The sequence below is a fragment of the Ranitomeya imitator genome, chromosome 8 (genome assembly GCF_032444005.1).
Source record: "Ranitomeya imitator isolate aRanImi1 chromosome 8, aRanImi1.pri, whole genome shotgun sequence".
In the NCBI taxonomy this organism is placed as follows: Eukaryota; Metazoa; Chordata; class Amphibia; order Anura; family Dendrobatidae; genus Ranitomeya; species Ranitomeya imitator.
In genome coordinates, this window is record NC_091289.1 from 162,149,212 (window position 1) to 162,173,449 (window position 24,238).

General features: G+C 40.3%; 1 protein-coding gene across 1 annotated transcript in view; it reads left to right on the forward strand.

Moving 5' to 3' along the window:
- LHX4 (LIM homeobox 4) overlaps positions 1 to 24,238 on the forward strand; it is a 76,514-nt gene that overhangs the window by 7,087 nt on the left and 45,189 nt on the right. Inside the window, exon 2 of the mRNA XM_069737721.1 lies at positions 21,151 to 21,322. Within this exon, the coding sequence (XP_069593822.1) occupies positions 21,151 to 21,322 (172 nt within the window). The remainder of the gene's footprint in view (positions 1 to 21,150; positions 21,323 to 24,238) is intronic.

Below are 24,238 nucleotides of genomic sequence, written 5' to 3' on the forward strand. Positions count from 1 at the left end.
ATGCAAAGTATTGGTGTAAAAATTATTCTATATTATTCCAGTTGGGAAGAGATGAGACGATTGTTATTTGAAAGTAAATCTATGAAGTCGGTCTATTTTCCACCCGATCTTTGTTTCTTGCCCTTCAACGAGGTAGAAAGTATTAATGCAAATCGAAAACAAAACCAATTCGTCATATAATGAAGTTATACAAATGTCTGATCCATAGTAGAATGACAGGCATAAACATAAAGGTTGGGAATAGTAGTTTAACAATAATAATAAAAATAACAACTTTAAATAATACATGAAATAATATAAGCATTGCAGATATAATACAAATCATTATAAATAATACAAAGTAATAAACAATGTGTTAAAATAATAAATATATAATGTATAATAAATAATGAATACAAATAATAAATAATATGTAACAAATAATGTCTAAAAATAATACCGTGCAAACTTTAAAAATGAATAAACACATCAATTGAGTCACATATGGTATATAAACTATATATATATATATATATGTGTGTGTGTGTGTATATATATATATATATATATATATATATATATATATATATATATATATATATATATATATATATATATATATATAGTAAAGATAAAAGTTGCCAATAAGAAAATAAATAAATAAACGTATTGAAAATAGTAAAAAAAAAAAAATCAGGTGAATAAGTCAGTAATTAAAATCAATTTAAATGACACGAAAATCAAATACTACACGTTCGGGACTGTTTACTGTACAAGGTAATATAGTGTGAATTGTCTCTTTATGGCCCTAATATGAATGGTAAGATTCGTTCTGAAATATTTAACCCCTGATTACCCAGTGTCCTCCCTGTAGTAGTGATGATTAGTGGAGGGATTAGTGATCGGGGAGAGTTGGGCTGTCGTCTCTTCTCCAGTGGAAACTCTGTGACAAATGTAGATCTTCTTATCTGTAGATGGAAATGAGTTTCTGGAGTCATATTCTCTCCTATTTCCGTGGATATTAACCCAGAGGTGAAGAGCAGGGAGCTGCCCCCATATATCACATGAAGCACATGGCACCTAGCCTGGTCCTGACAGTGCTGCTCCTCTCCAACTCATCCACACGCACACACACACATATATGTGTGTATATATATATATATATATATATATATATATATATACATACGTACGTACGTGTGTGTGTATTAGCAATCTGATGCCATGTTATAATCAATAGTTATAAACAAAGGCAGACATAAGATGTAAAGCAGAAAGTCGTGTGTCTATCTATCTATTATCTATCTATTTATCTATCTATATATGTTATCTATCTATCTATCTATCTATCTATCTATCTATCTATCTATCTATCTATCTATCTATCTATCTATCTATCTATCTATCTATCTTTATTTGCCAGTACATAGATTTTTTATAATGGTGCAGAACTTATTGTTATTAAACATTGTTTTTTTCCTGCTTTTTCTATATGTATAGATAGATATATAGATAGATAACAGATAGATAGATAGAGGCACATACATACACACATACATACATGCCTATGCATTATTTATTAAAATAATACAAATCTATTCAGAGGATTGTCAAATCAGAATTGATATGATGATGTTATGATGTGTTCAGGTCTACTACACACACAGCTGATGAAGATGTATGATGAACAGACACTATAACCAGGGACAATATATTCATTTATTCAATACACCCATGTGGTAGCTATAAACTCTACAGGATGAAACATCACACACATTATATCTGTACACATACACGTATATAAAGTATGCACACACTCTCTCTCTTTTTCTCTCTCTCACATTCTCTCTCTTCCTCTCTAGACTGCTGTTTGTTCTTTTCTTAAGTATGTGTCGTTTTCTAATTTGCCTAATTATTATCTCTTCATATGTGGAATAGTTAGTTAGCCCATTAATCGATCTCTCGCTTGATGTAATCAATAGTGCAGCCATTACCTTCTCTATTCATTAATATTTCTGTTGTTCTCTATTTTATAAATGCTTCTATTTATCTAATGGTTTGGTTTTTATATTACTGGAGAAGCTACTGAAGATGAAACAATCTCATTTCCAGAACAAACGTCAGTCATGGAAATATTCATTTTCTTTGTTTTTATGTATCTAAACTTCAATCAATCTCTGTCTCCAGAAATTACAGCCACTGATTAATACCCATCTATGTCCTCACTACGAATGGCTCAGATATTATGCGGCAAACTATCTATCTATCTATCTATCTATCTATCTATCTATCTATCTATCTATCCCATATGTATTATCTATCTATCTATCTATCTATCTATCTATCTATCTATCTATCTATCTATCTATCCCATATGTATTATCTATCTATCTATCTATCTATCTATCTATCTATCTATCTATCTATCTATCTATCTATCTATCTATCCCATATGTATTATCTATCTATCTATCTATCTATCTATCTATCTATCTATCTATCTATCTATCTATCTATCTATCTATCTATCTATCCCATATGTATTATCTATCTATCTATCTATCTATCTATCTATCTATCTATCTATCTATCTATCTATCTATCCCATATGTATTATCTATCTATCTATCTATCTATCTATCTATCTATCTATCTATCTATCTATCTATCTATCTATCTATCTATCTATCTATCCCATATGTATTATCTATCTATCTATCCCATATCTATCTATCTATCTATCTATCTATCTATCTATCTATCTATCTATCTATCTATCTATCTATCTATCTATCATTCACCAGTTCATATTCTGATCAGTAATAGGAGCTGATCACAGTTGCAGACCCCTCTCTGTGCAGGATCTGATGCTCCTGAATATTACACATGCCCAGTGCCCTTTACACCCCAGGACATCCATCACTCCCAGGCAGGCGGCACTGGGCAGCCACATAAATTGTTCTCCGGTACAATTCATGGATATATTATGAGTCTTCACTACAGCAGACACCACACAGTGTGCATTATGCCCATTATTATAGAGGGGATTCAGAATACAAATAATAACACACCAAATGGGCATGTCTATCATCTACCTATATGTTAACATGCCTGTATGTGTGTGTGTATGTGTATGTATATATGTGTATATCTATAACACCTATTACAACAAATACATAAATATTTAGAATTGAGAGTCCTCAGTGGTTGATACCTCTAAATATTTTTCTATCCACTGGCTAACACGGTACCAAGATATATTTATTTCCTGTAACAAATACATATACACCTATGAATGCACATTTAGGTATAGAGATAGATAATAGATAGATAATAGATAATAGATAGATAATAGATAGATAGATAGATACATAGATAATAAATAGATACATAGATACATAGATAATAGATAAATAATAGATGTATAGATAATAGACAGATGATAGATACATAGATAATAGATAATTATTAAATATAATTAGAATATATTATATTAATAATTAATAGCTAGATAATAGATACATAGATAATAAATAGACAGATAGATAATAGATATGGCATAGAGAGATAGATAGATAATAGATAGATAATAGATAGATAGATGATAGATAGATGATAGATAGATACATGGATAATAAATAGATAGATAATAGATAAATAGACAGACAGATATAGATAGATAATAGATAGATACATAGATAATAAATAGATAGATGATAGATAAATAATACATAGTTATATAATAGATAGATACATAGATAATAAATAGACAGATAGATAATAGATTAATAGATAGTTGCAGATGTTCTTTTATTCTCTCCCTTTCCTATATATCTAGACTGCCTGAGGTCTGTTCTTCTCCCCTGGATCATTAGCTGTTGTGTCTCCCGAGCTGTGGACCTGCAGTGTTACCTCTTGTGCCTCCTATACCCACTAGTGTCTATATACTTTATTGTGGCAGCTGATAACTTTTGTACAGTCACAACATAGAGATTTATTACAGAAATCAATGTCAGAAAAGCCCCTACAGTTACATAAGATTTTATGAGTTTAAAATATAATTTATTCTATCTTCTTACCAGAGCATAATAAAAATTCATGGTCCAGGCTGCAGAGCATTACCACATTATTTTATATTATATGCTGATAGTAAATATTCATGTACAACCAATAATAATATATTATCTATTGCATCTTCTCTTGTATTAATAATAGGAAGGATCTAGGATCACAATTAGGTTCCTTAATCAGATGTGTGTAAAAGAGATGTGTTCCAGGGTTTGCATTATATCAGATCATTTCCTATTTATTTGCACTCCAATTTTCCTAACTTATGAATCTTCTACATTTATTCTAAGTTATTTTATTAACAGACATGATTGTCCTACTGCTCCCAATAAGGCTAAAACCACATCAAAATAATATTCCTTTATATTCTTATATTCTATGCAGTTTTTGGATAGTAATTAAGAAAATACTATATATACACACACACATAGCTATGGCTGGATAACAACCAAACTAACACAAACTTTTTCATTTAGATTGATAATCACATAAACATATTGATTTAATATGGAAGATGATAAACAGATAGATTGATATAGATATAAACATTAGATAGATAATTAGAATGTTACAACTGATATAGAGTAGGTATAGGTTAGATTGATGTGAAGTATACATAAATATTTCTATCTATCTATCTATCTATCTATCTATCTATCTATCTATCTATCTATCTATCTATCTATCTATCTATCTATCTATCTAAAAAATAATAAATAGATAAATGTAATGATAGAATATATAGCTCTATCACATCCATTTGTCTGTCAGAGAGTTTCATAATTTAGTTGTTAATATGGAGAAAATGTATCAGGATTTCAACATAATTTAGTTCTTTCTTCATTCTCTCAATAGCAATGATGTAATCGCATGGTTTAATAATGGTGAACATGCACAGTCCTAGTGCTCACCATCGTATTATTGCACCTATGTGAGGTTACAGTAATTTTCATCTGGGTATCCTCTAAAGCAGAAAGAAAATAATACAATATATTCCAGTGTTCTGGTGTCAGGGATTTATCTGGAAATACAGGTATTTTACTGAGGAAATAATAAATACATGTAATAATAATAACAATAAATTATTATTATTATTATTATTTTATATACTAGAAGTAGTAACAATATATTATAAGAACTGGACTTTAAATCTTCCAGTAGGGTCTCCTGTTAGGAAGCATTACATATACACACTGTTGCCCAATAAAACCACATACACACTGTGCAGTGTGCTGCCTGCTTTGCCCAATATCATTTCACTCATTGCCTAGTAACCCCTTTCACAGTGGTGGATGTTGTTTTTGTTTTTTTTGTCAATCTGAGAAAGAAATATATTGTAGGACACCCCCAGCTGCTGAAGAAGTGACTGACATGAAGCCAGCCCTTTTCTTCTCAAAGAGGTGCTGCAGCAGTTGGGGTACAAATAATAAGTTACATTGTCCCAACTGCTGCTGAACTTCTTAATACAAAGTCTTGTCTCTGTAAAACTTTATAAAGAGAAGGTTGAGCTTCGTGACCTGTGGGCTTTAACTCTTAAATTGCCAAAAGATTTGGTAAAGAACAGCTTAGTGACTTATAATATTTTCTAAAAATGTCTTTTTTTACCAAACACCTGTAAAGTTCTAGCATAGTAACATAATGACTCTCCATCCACATGGTGCCCGGCTGCTGTCTGTGCATCTTCCTACATGATGTCCTTGTGGATGACATATCATGTGAGTTGTTGTCCCCTAGTAATTCCCCGTACACTTAGTATTGGGGTCACACAGATGTTCCATATGGCACAGGCAGCCTTATGTATTTGGTATCTACAGGTAAATGGCGCACACACCGTATGTACCGTGCACGGAGCTTTACGCCATGTTCCCACTATGAGCTTTTGGTGAGTTTTTGATGTTGCAGATTTTTTGCACCATTTCTGCGCCCATTAAGTAAAATAAGTTACTTGCATTTTTTTTAAACACTCAGCGTAAAAAAACTCACTGTGGGAAGCCACCATCAGGTCCATCTGTGGAGAAACATTCGTAGCATGCGCCATTATGGGCATAAGGCCGGGGACACACACAACGTATAAAAAAACGGTCCGTTTTTGACGGACGAGAATCGCACAAATGTTACCAAAACAGTGATCCGTGTGCAGTGCGAGGATGCGATTTTCTCGCATCCAATGATCCGTGTGACATCCGTATGGCGTCCGTATGGTGAGATTTTCTCACACACTTGCAAAATGAGCAAATAATGGCTGAGCCTTTCCTGTCACCTGCCCAATGCCTGAGAATTTCTCGCAAGTCGCACTGATGGTCCGTGTGCTGTGCGATTTTTTTTTTTTCTCACCCCATAGACTTTCATTGGCGATTCTCGGCCGAGAAACGCTGACAATCGCAGCATGCTGCGATTTCACTCGGATCCTGAATACGGCCGAGAAAATATCGGATGATGGGAGCTGCCCCATAGATTAACATTGGGACGAGTGCTATGCGATTTTTTTATCGCATTGCACTCGTCCGTATTACGGTCTAGTGTGACCCCGGCCTAATACAGAGAGTTCTCTCCTGGAGGCAATGACACTAAGGGAGACCATCCAGTAGTGCCTCACTATAGCACCCCATGGATATGTGCCTCACTATAGTACCCTATGGATATGTGCCTCACTATAGTACCCCATGGATATGTGCCTCACTATAGTACCCCATGGATATGTGCCTCACTATAGTACCCCATGGATATGTGCCTCACTATAGTACCCCATGAATATGTGCCTCACTATAGTACCCCATGGATATGTGCCTCACTATAGTACCCCATGGATATGTGCCTCACTATAGTACCCCATGGATATGTGCCTCACTATAGTACCCCATGGATATGTGCCTCACTATAGTACCCCATGAATATGTGCCTCACTATAGTACCCCATGGATATGTGCCTCACTATACTACCCGATGGATATGTTCACACACAGCTTTTTTTTCTGCTTGAAAAACTCAGACCATGGGCAGAAAACCACAGTGGAAATAGTGCACATTTTTTATGTGTTTTTGGTGCATTATTGATGCATTTTTTCATGCATCCTTTGCTTTTTTGTATTTTTTCTTGTTTTTACCTTTTGCTGCTAATGCTAACCCATTTTAATTTAATTGGAAAATATTGAAATGGTGTGTTTAAAAAAAAAAGGGCTCTATGGAGGGAAAAACACCATTAATTCCATCCCATTAATTTTGCTGTAACTGTAAATGACTAGGGTTTTTTTTTTCTGTCCCCAAAAAATGCATGTAAAACGCAATGTATGAACGAGCTCTTAGGTGACGGAGGGAATTGGCTGTACAATACACCACCATAGGGAGTGGTTCAGTATGTGACTTTGCCACGTGCATGGACCTTTAGAGCAAATTTGGCTGCATTACCAACTACAGAGTTAGCTTAAAGGGGTTTTCCATCTGCAAAAAACTTGTGCCAAAATTTACATAGTATAAAAACAGCAAACCATCCCCCGGTCCAGTGCCAACTCTCCACTGTTACTCCAGCCTCTGTGTATAGGCTGCAGCGGTAACATTACAACTAGATTGTACTTCACCGCTGCAGCCACTCACTGAGCTCAGTGGCTCTGATGATGTAGGCAGCATGAGCTATTGAGCTTGATGATTGACTGCAGCCGTGATGTGCGCTGTGGTTGTGATATCACTGCTGCAGCCTGTAAACAGAGACTGGAGTAGCGGCAGAGAATTGGCGCTGGACCGGGGGAGGGTGAGACCAGGTACAGACTGGGGCTGAAATTCAGTCCTGGCATTTGAAATCTCACAGGCCCATGTTGTCCCCGTCCCCATGAACCAGATGGGATATATTACTAATATTACCCTGTATAGAGGAACGGAAGATTTTTTACAACACCAATATTTCTAATGATACCCGTGGCTGCTGGGGTAAGTGATGGACTCAGCGACTTTGTGCTCCATCACAATTCTTTAACAGTCCGGGTGTCTTGAGAACACCGATTCTGTTAACAACGTTGCAGAGAAGGCGGCCCACGACCAGACAGGCCCACCTGGTATTTGCCAGAATTGCCAGATGGCCAGTCCGGCCCTGGGTGAGACATATCTGCGTTGCTTTACAAATATGCAATTGTTTGGACACATGGATTCTGATCGTGGAGAACCCCTTTAACTTATCTATTCCTTGACTTCCGTCATAATTTAGCTTACCATCCTGGGCACAGCAGTGATGGTTCAACCATGTAACTGTATGTAGATTATATTTACCCTGTTCCGATCAAGTATTTTCAAGGAAAAGACTTTGGCTCTGATTCATCAAAGCTTTTACTCCAAACTTAGGGTGTAAAAAAAAAAAGTTTTGAAAGTTGCAAAATATTTGTGTAACTTGCGGCTTTTGGCATTTTCATGACATTTTTGCCAAACTTTGACAAGGTAAGCATAGCTGTGGTGGTACGGGGGGCCGCGTGATGTGCTCGGCGACCCCCGCTTGTTATATTTATAAAGAGCGGGGGCATTGCTTACCCAACAAATCCTACTCCAGTCTCTTGTACTCCACCCCTCACTGGGAACTGGCATTAACCCCTTCCCGACCTGTGACACAGCGTATGCATCATGAAAGTCGGTGCCAATCCGACCTGTGACACATATGCTGTGTCACAGAATTATCGCGTTCCTGCAGGCCGGGTGAAAGGGTCAACTCCAATTTCACCCGACCTACAGGAACAGGGGGAGTGGTCCTTCAGCCCAGGGGGGATGGGGTGGCTTCGCCCCCCGTGGCTGCGATCGCTCTGATTGGCTGTTTCACTTTCAACAGCCAATCAGAGCAATCGTAATATTTCAGCAATAAAAATTGATGAAATATTACAATCCAGCCATGGCCGATGCTGCAATAACATCGGCAATGGCTGGAGACCCCGATCTGGCGCCGCTGTCAGCCTTTCCTACCCCTCCGTTCTGTCCCCGCTGCACTCCTCTCCCCTCTGCCCCCCCTGTCCTGTCCGGCGCCCCCCCCCCCCGCTGTCCGATCCCACCCCCCCATACTTACCGAGTCCTGGGGTCCCTCCCGGTGTCCGTCTGCCTTCTAGGATGTAAAGGCACGGATGATTGACCTCGTGGAGACCAAAACATCCAACACCGCGGAGACACCATCACGTGTTTCTCAACGCAGTGATCCAGAACACTGCCCCCAGATATGCAAATGCAAGTAGAGGAGCTGCGGAGACACCATCACGTGTTTCTCAACGCAGGCAGTGAATAGCCAGGCCTTTCACCGGGAAGGAACAACCAAGGGAAGGGCAGCATCCAATAAAGGAAAACATCCAATAAAGGAAAACCACCTATGCCAAGCATGGTATCCATCCACAGACAGCTGTTTCGGGGTTTTTGCCCCTCATCAGTGTGGAGTAGGAAACTGGCTATCAGGAGCAGTGCCTAGTAGAAAGTCTATAAAGGCACGGATGATTGACCTCGTGGAGACCAAAACATCCAACACCGCGGAGACACCATTCCCTTGGTTGTTCCTTCCCGGTGAAAGGCCTGGCTATTCACTGGCTGCGTTGAGAAACACGTGATGGTGTCTCCGCAGCTCCTCTACTTGCATTTGCATATCTGGGGGCAGTGTTCTGGATCACTGCGTTGAGAAACACGTGATGGTGTCTCCGCGGTGTTGGATGTTTTGGTCTCCACGAGGTCAATCATCCGTGCCTTTATAGACTTTCTACTAGGCACTGCTCCTGATAGCCAGTTTCCTACTCCACACTGATGAGGGGCAAAAACCCCGAAACAGCTGTCTGTGGATGGATACCATGCTTGGCATAGGTGGTTTTCCTTTATTGGATGTTTTCCTTTATTGGATGCTGCCCTTCCCTTGGTTGTTCCTTCCCGGTGAAAGGCCTGGCTATTCACTGCCTGCGTTGAGAAACACGTGATGGTGTCTCCGCAGCTCCTCTACTTGCATTTGCATATCTGGGGGCAGTGTTCTGGATCACTGCGTTGAGAAACACGTGATGGTGTCTCCGCGGTGTTGGATGTTTTGGTCTCCACGAGGTCAATCATCCGTGCCTTTATAGACTTTCTACTAGGCACTGCTCCTGATAGCCAGTTTCCTACTCCTCACTGATGAGGGGCAAAAACCCCGAAACAGCTGTCTGTGGATGGATACCATGCTTGGCATAGGTGGTTTTCCTTTATTGGATGTTTTCCTTTATTGGATCCTGCCCTTCCCTTGGTTGTTCCTTCCCGGTGAAAGGCCTGGCTATTCACTGCCTGCGTTGAGAAACACGTGATGGTGTCTCCGCAGCTCCTCTACTTGCATTTGCATATCTGGGGGCAGTGTTCTGGATCACTGCGTTGAGAAACACGTGATGGTGTCTCCGCGGTGTTGGATGTTTTGGTCTCCACGAGGTCAATCATCCGTGCCTTTATAGACTTTCTACTAGGCAGTGCTCCTGATAGCCAGTTTCCTACTCCACACTGATGAGGGGCAAAAACCCCGAAACAGCTGTCTGTGGATGGATACCATGCTTGGCATAGGTGGTTTTCCTTTATTGGATGTTTTCCTTTATTGGATGCTGCCCTTCCCTTGGTTGTTCCTTCCCGGTGAAAGGCCTGGCTATTCACTGCCTGCGTTGAGAAACACGTGATGGTGTCTCCGCAGCTCCTCTACTTGCATTTGCCTTCTAGGATGGGCGCCGCCATCTTGCAAAATGGAGGGCGCGTGCACAGTGCGCCCGCCGAATCTGCCGGCCGGCAGATTCGTTCATTCATTTTGATCACTGTGATACATCCTATCACAGTGATCAAAAAAAAAAAAAAAAAGTAAATAGCCCCCCCTTATCACCCCCATAGGTAGGGAGCATTATAAAATAAAGAAATTATATTTATTTTTATTTTCCACTAGGGTTAGGGTTAGAACTAGGGTTAGGGCTAGGGCTAGGGTTAGGGTTAGGCTTCTTTCACACTTTCATCGGTACGGCTCCGTCGCTAAGCGTCGGTGCAACGTACCGACGCACATTGTGAAATTTGTGCATGACGTGGGCAGCAGATGCAGTTTTTCAACGCATCCGCTGCCCATTCTGAAGTCCAGGGAGGAGGGGGCGGAGTTCCGGCCGCGCATGCACGGTAGAAAATGGCGGACGCAACGTACGAAAAAATGTTCCCTTGAACGTTTTTTCGTGATGACGGTCTGCCAAAACACGACGGATCCAGTGCACGACGGACGCGACGTGTGGCCATACTTCGCGATCTGTCGTCAATACAAGTTTATGGAAAAAAATGCATCCTGCGGGCACATTTGCAGGATCCGTTTTTTCCCCAAAACGACGGATTGCGATATACGTCACACGACGCAAGAGTGAAAGGAGCCTTAGGGTTAGGGCTAGGGTTAGGGTTGCTATTAGGGTTAGAATTAGGGTTAGGGTTAGAATTAGGGTTAGAACTAGGGCTAGGGTTAGAATTAGGGTTGGAATTAGGGTATGTGCACATGGTGCGGATTTGGCTGCGGATTCACAGCAGTTTTCTGTGTGGTGTACAGAACCATGTAAGCCTATGGAAAACCTTAGGGTTAGGGTTAGAATTAGAGTTATGGTTGGGATTAGGGTTGGGGTTGGAATTAGGGATAAGATTAGGGTTAGCGGTGTGTTGGGGTTAGGGTTAAGCTTGTGGTTAGGATTAGGGTTAGGGGTGTCTTGGGGTCAGTGTTTGAGTTATAATTGAGGGGTTTCCACTGTTTAGGCACATCATGGCGCCACAATTGATTCCAGCCAATCTTGCGTTCAAAAAGTCAAACGGTGCTTCCTCCCTTCCGAGCCCCGACAGTGGTTTACCCCCACATATGGGGTATCAGCGTACTCAGGACAAACTGAACAACAACAATTGGGGTCTAATTTCTCCTGTTACCCTTGTGAAAATAAACATTTGCAAACTAAAAAATCCTTTTTTGAGGAAAAAAAATATTTTGTATTTTTACGACTCTACGTTATAAACTTCTGTGAAGCACTTGGGGGTTCAAAGTGCTCACCACACATCTAGATAAGTTCTTTGGGGGGGTTAGTTTCCAAAATGGGGGTCACTTGTGGGGGTTTCTTCTGTTTAGGCACATCAGGGGCTCTTCAAACGTAACGTGACGCCTGCAGACCATTCCATCAAAGTCTGCATTTCAAAACGTCACTACTTCCCTCCCAAGCCCCGACGTGTGCCCAAAAAGTGGTTTACCCCCACATATGGGGTATCAGCGTACTCAGGACAAACTGGACAAAACAAATTTTGGGGTCCAATTTCTCCTGTTACCCTTGTGAAAATAAAAATAGTTCAAAGTGCTCACCACACATCTAGATAAGTTCCTTGGGGGTCTAGTTTCAAAAATGGGGTCACATGTGGGGGAGCTCCAATGTTTAGGCACACAGGGGCTCTCCAAATACGACATGGTGTCCGCTTACGATTGGAGCTAATTATTCATTCAAAAAGTCAAATGGCGCACCTTCCGAGCACTGCCGTGCACCCAAACAGTGGTTTACCCCCACATATGAGGTATCGGTGTACTCAGGAGAAATTGCCCAACAAATTTTATGATCCATTTTATCCTGTAGCCCATGTGAAAATGAAAAAAATTGAGGCTAAAATAAATTTTTTGTGAAGAAAAAGTACTTTTTCATTTTTACAGATCAATTTGTGAAGCACCTGGGGGTTCAAAGTGCTCACTATGCATCTAGATAAGTTCCTTGGGGGGTTTAGTTTCCAAAATGGAGTCACTTGTGGGGGAGCTCCAATGTTTAGGCACACGGGGGCTCTCCAAACGCAACATGGTGTCTGCTAACGATTGGAGCTAATTTTTCATTCAAAAAGTCAAATGACGCTCCTTCCCTTCCGAGCCTTGCCGTGTGCTGAAACAGTGGTATACCCCCATATGTGAGGTATCGGTGTACTCAGGAGAAATTGCCAAACAAATTTTAGGATCCATTTTATCCTGTTGCCCATGTGAAAATGAAAAAATTTAGGCTAAAAGAAAATTTTTGTAAAAAAAAAAAGTACTTTTTCATTTTTAGAGATCAATTTGTGAAGCACCTGGGGGTTCAAAGTGCTCACTATGCAGCTAGATAAGTTCCTTAGTGGGACTAGTTTCCAAAATGAGGTAGCATGTGGGGGAGCTCCAATGTTTAGGCACACAGGGGCTCTCCAAACGCGACAGGGTATCCGCTAAAGATTGGAGCCAATTTTTCATTCAAAAAGTCAAATGGCGCTCCTTCCCTTCCGAGCCCTGACGTGCGCCCAAACAGTGGTTCCCCACATAGGGGGTATCAGCGTACTCAGGACAAATTGGACAACAACTTTCAGGGCCCAGTTTCTCGTTTTACCCTTGGTAAAATAAAAAAATTGCTGCTAAAAGATCATTTTTGTGACTAAAAAGTTAAATGTTCATTTTGTCCTTCCATGTTGCTTCTGCTGTTGTGAAACACCTAAGGGTATGTGCCCACGCTGCGGATTTTCCTGCGGATTTTTCCGCAGCGGATTTGGAAAATCTGCAGTGCAAAACCACTGCGGTTTTCACTGCGGATTTTCACCAGCACTTTCCTATTGGTGCTGGTTGAAACCCGCTGCGGAATCCGCACAAACAATTGACATGCTGCGGAAAATAATCCGCAGCGTTTCCGCGCGGCTTTTTCCGCAGCATGTGCACAGCGGGTTTTTTTTCCCATAGGTTTACATTGTACTGTAAACTTTGGGAAAACTGCTGCGGATCCGCAGCGGCCAAATCCGCTGCGGATCCGCAGCAAAATCCACAGCATGTGCACACAGCCTTAAGGGTTAATAAACTTCTTGAATGTGGTTTTGAGCACCTTGAGGGGTGCAGTTTTTAGAATGGTGTCACTTTTGGGTATTTTCAGCCATATAGACCCCTCAAACTGACTTCAAATGTGAGGTGGTCCCTAAAAAAAAATGGTTTTGTAAATTTTGTTGTAAAATTGAGAAATTGCTGGTCAAATTTTAACCCTTATAACTTCCTAGCAAAAATAAAATTTTGTTTCCAAAATTGTGCTGATGTAAAGTAGACATGTGGGTAATGTTATTTATTAACTATTTTTTGTCACATAACTCTCTCTCGTTTAACAGAATAAAAATGCAAAATTTGAAAATTGCGAAATTTTCAAAATTTTCGCAAAATTTGTTTTTTTTCACAAGTAAACGCAAAAATTATCAACCTAAATTTACTACTAACATGAAGCCTAATATGTCACGAAAAAAACAATCTCAGAACCGCTAGGATTCGTTGAAGCGTTCTTGAGTTATTACCTCATAAAGGGACACTGGTCAGAATTGCAAAAAATGGCCAGGTCATTAAGGTCAAAGTAGGCTGGGTCATGAAGGGGTTAAAGTAATTATTGCCAATTTTGTAAGTTAACCAATATCTAAAGGAAAGGTGGTAACTTGCTCAACCCTGGCGGTCTGAGTGGTGGGACTCAGAGCCATAACAGCTCTGGGGCTTTGGAACCCGGAATATGGTCCTTGACGTAAGTGGAGGTGCGTATGCATAGCAATCGGGAAATTATTCCCTACCCCTATTCCTCATGGTTAGTAAAGAACTGAAGGAGACAACCTTAGCACAAAGAAACCGGAATTGGTGTCACTCCTCCATCTACAAGGGGTGGGAGAGGAGGCACACATCTCTAAAGGAGGTAATAACCTGTGAACTGCAAGCTCAATTTCCAAAAATATAATTGAATAGTATCAAGATTATAAATATTTACCTCATTTATTTATAGGGTTATGGTATTTGTATGCTGCATGATTGTGTTGTTTGTCAACCAAAGGTGTTAATAGAAAGTTCTTCCCTGGCTCTTTCCAAGCTTTTGTTGAGTGAAGTGGTATAAGGGGGGCATCATGACAGCCTATAAATTAACACATGGGCAGACACAGACAGAAGAGGGTCCTCATGAAAGAATCATATAAGGGACCCTTTTAATAGCTCATCATAATGCAGAATTCCCCCTGCTTTGGAGGTGGAATGCACCAAAAATACAGCAAAAATGCACCAAAAATACAGCAAAATTGCACCAAAAATACAACAATATTGCACCATAACTTGCTTTTTTAAGCAGTTTATTTACTGCAAACAGAGCAGGTATTGCCTGCAGAAAAATGCAGGAAAAACGCAATGTGTGAACGGTGTAACAGAGGACAGGATTGGAAGTTCAGATGACAGAACGCTCGGTGACCAGGTGATAGTATGTTCTTCTCTGGAGCGTAGTTTCTGTAACCGCAGTGTCCTCTGCTCTTTTATATATGTGCATTCACAGATGTGCGCCAATCTGCCAATCCATTAGCATATTGCAGCCTTTCATAGAAAGTATACGCTTACCGCACAGTATTTAATACTAGGCAAAATCCTATTTACAGATAAACAGCAGCATTTTCTTAAGATGTATTTCTGTTCTGCATCTTTCAGTGTCTGGAAGATTTTACTTAATTCTTTTGGAGCAGATCTTGGGGGAGTGAGATTATGATCTGACCTTAATCCTAATCCCTCATTGCCCTGGGGACCTATAAGGAACTCACTGGCAATGTGTCATCTGAAAAGATTTATCTCCTGCAATACTGTTACAACATTTCTGGTTCAGCCAGTTAAAGCTTGAATTTGCCATAATTGCTCTAGAGTCGTTTCTATGACACAATGTATCCAATAAAAGTAGGGAAGGAAGTTGCCCAGTGTACAGTTTACAGGAGACCCTTTAAAAAATCAGATTTAAATAAAAAAATGGTCCCATGGTGGGAAGATGGTCATCATGTAATCAATATAGACATTGTAACAAAAATATTGCATCTGTCACATTGAAATAATCAGCATCAATCAATGTCTTGGAATAATTAAGAAAATGTATCCACCATATTTTGGTAGACCGTTTTCTTACCTAAGCCTACATTCACATGCCCAGTAATCATCCGTTGAAACGGTAGCGATCCATTAACAAAAAAAAAGTTGTGTTCTGTTAAAAATAAATGAATAAATGATCTCAACTAGATTCATTTTTTTTTTACATTGAAAGCTATGGAAAACGGATCTGTTACTTAGCCATCAGTTTTTCTTCCATTTGAAAAGGATCCATTTTCTTTGCTTACTGGAGGAGGAAAGAAAATATTTAACATTTTACTACTGAACATGTGAAGTAGTAATTTATATGAAACGGATCCAGTAAGCAAAATCCTTTTCAAATGGAAGAAAAACTAAAGGATCCATTTTCCATAGTCTTCAATGTTAAAAAAGGATCTAGTTGATTTATTTATTTTTTTTAAAAGCTAAACCAAAATGTTTTGTCTGCCCAACTCTTTTCATCAACGGATTTCTGCTGGATCCATTCTAAGGGATGATTTTTGGACTTGTGAACATAGCCTTAGACATTAGGGGTTTCACCCTGTCTACATAGCATATAAAGGGCATATGAACAAGTAGAGATGAGTCCTGCACTCGGGACCTGCTGTATGAGCAAGCAAAATTCTGCCAGTCATTATTAATTAAATGGTCACTTGTAATACTACATTTCCCCTGTATTAAGGCTCATTTACAACTGTCCATCGGCTACATAGAAGCCAAGTGGTGGTCAATCAGTCTAGACCGGCCAACGCTTCTGATGAGCACAGAATCATTTCTAATGGGTCATTCTATGGGCAAACGGCCGGACGGCCAGGGGAAAGCTCAGATTATGGTCTCATAAACTCTGCTTCCGGAATATTTTATCATTGTTTAGTAGATAAAAAGCACAACGTGTTTGTCCTTTTTTTTAGCTTTCAGTATTTATAAGTTTGTGCTTGAAATGTAACAAACATTGTACTGATTGTTGATTATCGGAGTCAGTGATTGTTGCAAGTGATTGAGTATTTGTGAATTCTTTGTTGACATGGATAATGATGAACCATAATTCAGTGGAGGGACATTAAATGTTCTGGTAGTTGAGTTTTGGTGTATTTTTTTTTTGTTTGTTGTTTTTTACATATATATGACAAATGTTGGTGAAAGTATTTAGGTTTATACATGGTGTTGTGGCTTCTCGGTGATTGTTGATGTTGACTCGCAATATTCGAGTTCTGCATCCAAATGAAGCAAAATCTAACTTTACATCCTCCCCAACTTCCGTTTTCTTACTGAAATACAGAATACTTAGTTTGCTATATGGCTGCCTATGAAAATGCCTCTAGGATATCTGTGTGCTTATGACATAGATATTAGGACAAGGACTGGCGGTCAGTGCATGTTGTGAGTGCCCTGGAAAATATTTTAATGCTATATAATAAAATAGTTACATAAATAGAACACTAGACCTAGACATGAATGATAATGTAGATAACGAATATATCTGTTATGATTGTTGGGCTCCAGTTCTGTAAAGATCTTGTACAGAACATATGGGTTACGGGTTATTCTCTCGTTCTGCTCTGGCTGGTGATCTGTTGAGGCAGCATGGATTAGCCAAAGGGTCGGGCTTAAACAGGATTCCAGAACTAATATATTCATTAAGTATCATATAGGTCATCTACAGGTGCTTCTCACAAAATTAGAATGTCATAAAAAAGTTAATTTATTTCAGTTTTTCAATACAAAAAGTGAAACTCATATATTATATAGAGTCATTACAAAACAGAGAGATCTATTTCAAGTGTTTATTTCTGTTAATGTTGATGATCATGGCTTACAGTCAATGAAAACTCAAAAGTCATTATCTCAGTAAATTAGAATAATTAACATAAAACACCTGCAAAGGCTGCCAAAGCATTTAAAAAGGTCCCTTAAGGTACCGTCACATTAAGCGACGCTGCAGCGATCTAGACAACGATGCCGATCGCTGCAGCGTCGCTGTTTGGTCACTGGAGAGCTGTCACACAGACAGCTCTCCAGCGACCAACGATGCCGAAGTCCCCGGGTAACCAGGGTAAACATCGGGTTACTAAGCGCAGGGCCGCGCTTAGTAACCTGATGTTTACCCTGGTTACCATTGTAAAAGTAAAAAAAAAACACTACATATTTACATTCCTGTCGCGTCCCCCAGCGTCAGCTTCCCTGCACTGTATAAGCGCCGGCCGGAAAGCAGAGCGGTGACGTTACCGCTGTGCTTTGCTATACGGCCGGCCGCCGCTGACACTGGGGGACGCAGGGAAGCTGACGCTGAGGAACATGACAGGAATGTAAGTATGTAGTGTTTTTTTTTTTACTTTTACAATTGTAACCAGGGTAAACATTGGGTTACTAAGCGCGACCCTGCGCTTAGTAACCCGATGTTTACCCTGGTTACCAGTGAAGACATCGCTGAATCGGCATCACACACGCCGATTCAGCGATGTCAGTGGGAGATCCAGCGACGAAATAAAGTCCTGGACTTTCCCCAGCGACCAACGATCTCCCATCAGGGGCCTGATCGTTGGTCGCTGTCACGCATAATGATTTAGTTAACAATATCGTTGCTACGTCACAAAAAGCAATGATATCGTTAACGATATCGTTATGTGTGACGGTACCTTTAGTCTGTTTCAGCAGCTCCACAATCATGGGGAAGACTGCTGACTTGACAGATGTCCAGAAGGCAGTCATTGACACTCTCCACAAGAAGGGTGAGCCGCAAAAGGTAATTACTAAATAAGCCGGCTGTTCAGAGTGCAGTATCCAAGCATATTAATGGAAAGTTGAGTGGAAGGAAAAAGTGTGGTAGAAAAAGTGCACAAGCAACTGGGATAACCACAACCCTGAAAGGATTGTTAAGAAAAGGCCATTAAAAATTTGGGGGAGATTCACAAGGAGTGGACTGCTGCTGGAGTCATTGCTTCAAGAACCACCACACACAGACGTATCCAGGACATGGGTTACAAGTGTCACATTTCTTGTGTCAAGCCACTCATGACCAATAGACACCACCAGAAGCGTCTTACCTGGGCCAAGGAGAAAAAGAACTGCACTGTTGCTCAGTGGTCCAAGGTGTTGTTTTCAGATTAAAGTAAATTTTGCATTTAATTTGGAAATCAAGGTCCCAGAGTCTGGAGGAAGAGTGGAGAGGCCAAAATCCAAGGTGCTTGAGGCCTAGTGTGAAGTTTCCACAATCAGTGATGGTGTCATGGTTGTGGACAGGGTTCCTTCCCTGTCCTCCCAGGGTTCATTTTGTATGGCCTCCTTTTGGTTTGGGGAAGGCTATATTTACCTGCCTTCATCTGGGGATCCTTGTCAGTGATAGATCTGTTCTGGCTGTGTCTGACCCCCCTGGTGTGCTTGCATACTGTGTAGTCCGTTTGCCTTCTCATGTATGATCCGGTCCGTGTTCTCGTTCTGTGCATTGCTTTGTGATTCCATGCTTACTGTCTGATTCTGGCCCTGACCTTCAGCCTTGTACTCTTACTAATCTCCTGTCTGCCCCGTTTGTACTGCATCGCTCTCTCCGGCTGCCTGACCTTTTGCTATGTCCTGACCACTCTCAGCGTCTCACTCTTTAGTACTTCATCGTCCTACTGGCTTTACTTCGGCACGTTCAGACTACTCTCCAGTTTAGCTGGTCACTGCCGGCGTTTGGCTCCACCACTGTGGTCACGAGTTTCAGGTCCCGCGCTCCTGCAGGTAGGCTCACCGCAGCGCTCCTCCCTCACCCACTGTCCTTCTGTGTCTCGTGCACACACTCCTGCTGTAAGTCTGCAGTAGGGTTCGTGATAGATGGTTTGGGAGCCATGTCATCTGCTGGTGTAGGTCCACTGTGTTTTATCAAGACCAAAGTCAGCGCAGCAGTCTACCAGGAAATTTTAGAGCACTTTATGCTTCCATCTGCCGACAAGCTTTTTGGAGATGGAAATTTCATTGTCCAGCAGGACTTGGCACCTGTCCACACTGCCAAAAGTGCCAATACCTGGTTTAAAAATGGTGTTGCTGTGCTTGATTGGCCAGCAAATTCACCTGACCTTAACCCCACGGAGCATCTATAAAGTATTGTCAAGAGGAAGATGAGACACCAGACCCAACAATGCAGACGAGCTGAAGGCTGCAATCAAAGCAACCTGGGCTTCCATAACACCTCAGCAGTGCCGCAGGCTGATCACCTCCATGCCACGCCGCATTGATGCAGTAATTGATGCAAAAGGAGCCCCGACCAAGTATTGAGTGCATTTACTGAACATACATTTCAGTAGGCCAACATTTTGGATTTTAAAACCATTTTTCAAGCTGGTGTTATAAAGTATTCTAATTTACTGAGAGCAAGTCAGCAGTCTTCCCCATGATTGTGGAGCTACTGAAACAGACTTAGGGATCTTTTTAAATGCTTAGAACCCTTTGTAGGTGTTTTATGTTCATTATTCTAATTTACTGAGATAATGACTTTTGGGTTTTCATTGGCTGTAAGCCATAATCGTCAACATTAACAGAAATAAAATAGAAATAAACACTTGAAGTAGATCGCTCTGTTTGTAATGACTCTATATAATATATGAGTTTCACTTTTTGCATTGAAAAACTTAAATAAATTCACTTTTTGATGATATTCTAATTTTGTGAGAAGCACCTCTATTTGTCGTTTGCTTCAAAATAAAATTACAACCAAACGTTCACAGTTGTAGGCATGTTCTTTACATGAACTGATACAAACCCTAAAAACAACTGTGAAATTCCAGGTTGTGAGGTAGCAAAACACGAAAAATGCCAAAGGTGGTGAATACTACTCCCGTAGAATGTAAGGCAACAAGGACAGGGTCCTCTCCCCTCTGCACCAGCCTGTCGTTGTAAATTTGTTTACTGTAAATTATATCTATAACCCTGTATGTAACCCCTTTCTCATATACAACACCATGGAATTAATGGCGCTATATACCGTAAATAAATAATAATAATACTTTTGCAAGCCACTGTATTTACAGGAGTTTGAATATTAATCTTGTGTTAATTGATTAGCATGATTATAAAATTCAAACACTTTCCCCCCTCTCCACCACCCAGAAACCAAAATCCCGGAAAGCAATTCTTGGGGACCAAGATGCGACAGTTTGGGAAATTGATTTGGGCTCGTCTGTTTACTGACAGTGCGAAGAATTGCAGTAAATCTAGTGATGTATTATTGCCTATTTGTTGATGGCTTCTTGTCTTTCTCTTTATTCTCACAGAGATCCCTCGCTGCTCAGGATGTAACGAGCACATATTGGATAAATTCATCCTGAAGGTTCTAGATCGTCACTGGCACAGCGCGTGCCTTAAGTGCTGCGAGTGCCAGGTACCCCTGGCCGAACGCTGCTTCTCTCGGGCTGGAAATGTTTACTGTAAAGACGACTTCTTCAAGTGAGTCCAAAACCTTAATTACGTTTCAGCATTTTTGGAGATTTATACAGGATTGGATGGAAAAAGTCAAACTCTATTATAAACTGTCCACTTATTCCTTGACATAAGATCCTACTAATTGTAATTCTCTGAAAATGAAGACATATGTAATTTAGTTGAAAAATGTTTGTCTTGTGTATGTATCGCCTGCATTGCATACGGTGGAAGTGGATTCTTGTCCATTTGCTCATTTTATTACATGGACCATTTTTATCTACACAGTATTGTTAATGTATTTATATAGAGCATAATGTAGAGAAAAGTACAAGAAGTTATGGGGTAAATGGTGCAGGCGTCATAACAAGTGAAGAATTTACACCTATAGCCCCTGGGGTTGGCGGACCCTGACTGCTGTGATCAGAAGGTGTTTAATGGGTCCAAATCTATCAGTTGTGATTCCCAATATTTATGGCATTTTTAGTAGGAAGGATTATTTTACCCTTAGCAGAGTAATGTTTTTACATAAGGTGTTTAATGGTCCCAGCTGATGGGGAATCCCAAATACATGCTCCCCTAAAAATCCTTATATTAATTATATACCCTTGTTATTAGTTTACCTTAAAGGGGTTGTCCAAGAATTTTATATTGATGGCGTATATTATACGTCATCAATGTCTGATGGAAGTGCTCAGTTTCGGGGCTGCACCGCTACACCAAAGGTAGAGTAAATGTAGCTGGGTACTGCACATCTGCCCCTCTTTGAATCAATAGGGGGCGCGGGTGTACCCAGCTGCCGCCACTATACCACTGACGTAGCTGTGCTGTGCCCCCCTACAACTGAGCACTACCAACCGCCGCGGACACTGAGAACAGCTGATTGGAAGGAGTGCCGGGTATTGCACCCCACCAATCAGATATTGATGACCTAAATGTTGACCATCAGTGTAAGTCCTGGACAACCCCTTTAAGAATGGGTCTACTATCTGAGCACTGTATGGTGGTATTTATTAGTATTGTTTATTGTGTATCATTTTCAGCACAGTGGCTCAGTGGTTAGGACTGTATAGTGGCTCAGTGGTTAGCAGCGTTGCTTTGCAGTGCTCGGGTCCTTGGTTGAAATCCCACCAAGGACAACATCTGCAAGGAGTTTGTATGTTCTCCCCGTGTTTGGGAGGAAACTGGAGAACCCGGAGGAAACCCACGCACACTCCACAGACATACTGATAGGGAATAGATTGTGAGCCCCAATGCGGACAGGGATGACAATGAATGTAAAGCGCCTCGGAATATGATGGCGCTATAAAGCAATGCAAAATAATAATAATATTCATAGTCACCAGATTAAAGCTCTGTTATTTAGGCACCTTCCTGTATAAAACCAAATGTTATAATTGTTTGTACCTTGATAATATGCTACATGGGGGCCCCAATGACAAGACCGCACAACACTTTATCAAACCTAAGTTCGTCATCATCGATGGGTAAAGCTCTTCTCACATGGCCGATAAACAGTGAACTAGTAATCCTAAAAAATAAAACAATATCTTGCTCCCTCTTATTTTAGCTCTTATGTTCCCTACTCTTGGGGACTACACTCGCAGAGTAAAAGGCAACCATTAAGTAGCTCGGGGAATGGCCATTGCTAGGGATGAAAGGGTCCGTGGATGTTTTGGTTCTTGGAGTTCGACCGGACATTTGTTCAAAGTTCAGCTAGCAGAACTCTACCTGAACTTGAACCCCATAGAAGACAATGGTGACCCAAACTTTCGTGCTGTGAATGGGCTGTAAAATTGTTCCAGTAAGGGCTACAGATCTCTCTCTGGTTTTTTTTTTTTTTTTTAAACTCCAACCTTCTTGTCCTTTCAGAAAGAGTTTTCAGCAGTTTCCTTATCATCAGAGGCAGGGTTCTAATTTCGATACACAGCTGATAACACAGGATCCACCCATGATAATAAGCAATGTCACAGCTCCCCCTCTCATCACAATGGCCTTTGTACCTTATATTCTATACAAAAGATAAGATAGGGCCTGAGTCAGGTCATTACGGCTAATGCACGTGTGGATTTCTTGAAACATCAGGAATTTAGAGTGAAAATTGCAAGATTTCTAGTCTTTGTTTTTTTTAAATTTTTACACAGATCATCAAATGGAAAAAAAAAAGACAACATAAAAAAATACATTAAACCCAAAACCCTTGATTGAAACAGGGCATTTTGTGATGATACATTCCCTTTAAGATGGACAATCGTGTGCTATAGTGTAACTAGTATGTGTTTCAAGGGTGCCAACAATTTTGGCCATGACGATATCTATCTATCTGTTTGGTCTGGGAAAAATCACGGACATATGAATGGCCCCATAGACTATCACGGGTAAACCACGTATATCACTCGAATGAGAAAATCAGACGTCTGAATGAGGCCTTAAAGAGTCTTGACAGCTCTAATGGGGACGATACATCTACAGTACATACAAGTGCTTCTCACAAAATTAGAATATCAAAAAGTTAATTTATTTCTGTTATTCAATACAAAAAGTGAAACTCATATATTACATAGAGTCATTACAGAGTGATCTATTTCATGTGTTTATTTCTGTTAATGTTGATGGTTATGGCATACAGCCAATGAAAACCCCAACAGTTATTAACTCAGTAAATTAGAATAATTAACAAAAAGCACCTGCAATGGCTTCCTAAGCGATTAATAAGGCCCCTTTAGTCTGTTTCAGTAGCTCCACAATCATGGGGAAGACTGCTGACTAGTGTTGAGCGATACCGTCCGATACTTGAAAGTATCGGTATCGGATAGTATCGGCCGATACCCGAAAAATATCAGATATCGCCGATACCGATATCCGATACCAATACAAGTCAATGGGACATCAAGTATCGGAAGGTATTCTCATGGTTCCCAGGGTCTGAAGGAGAGGAAACTC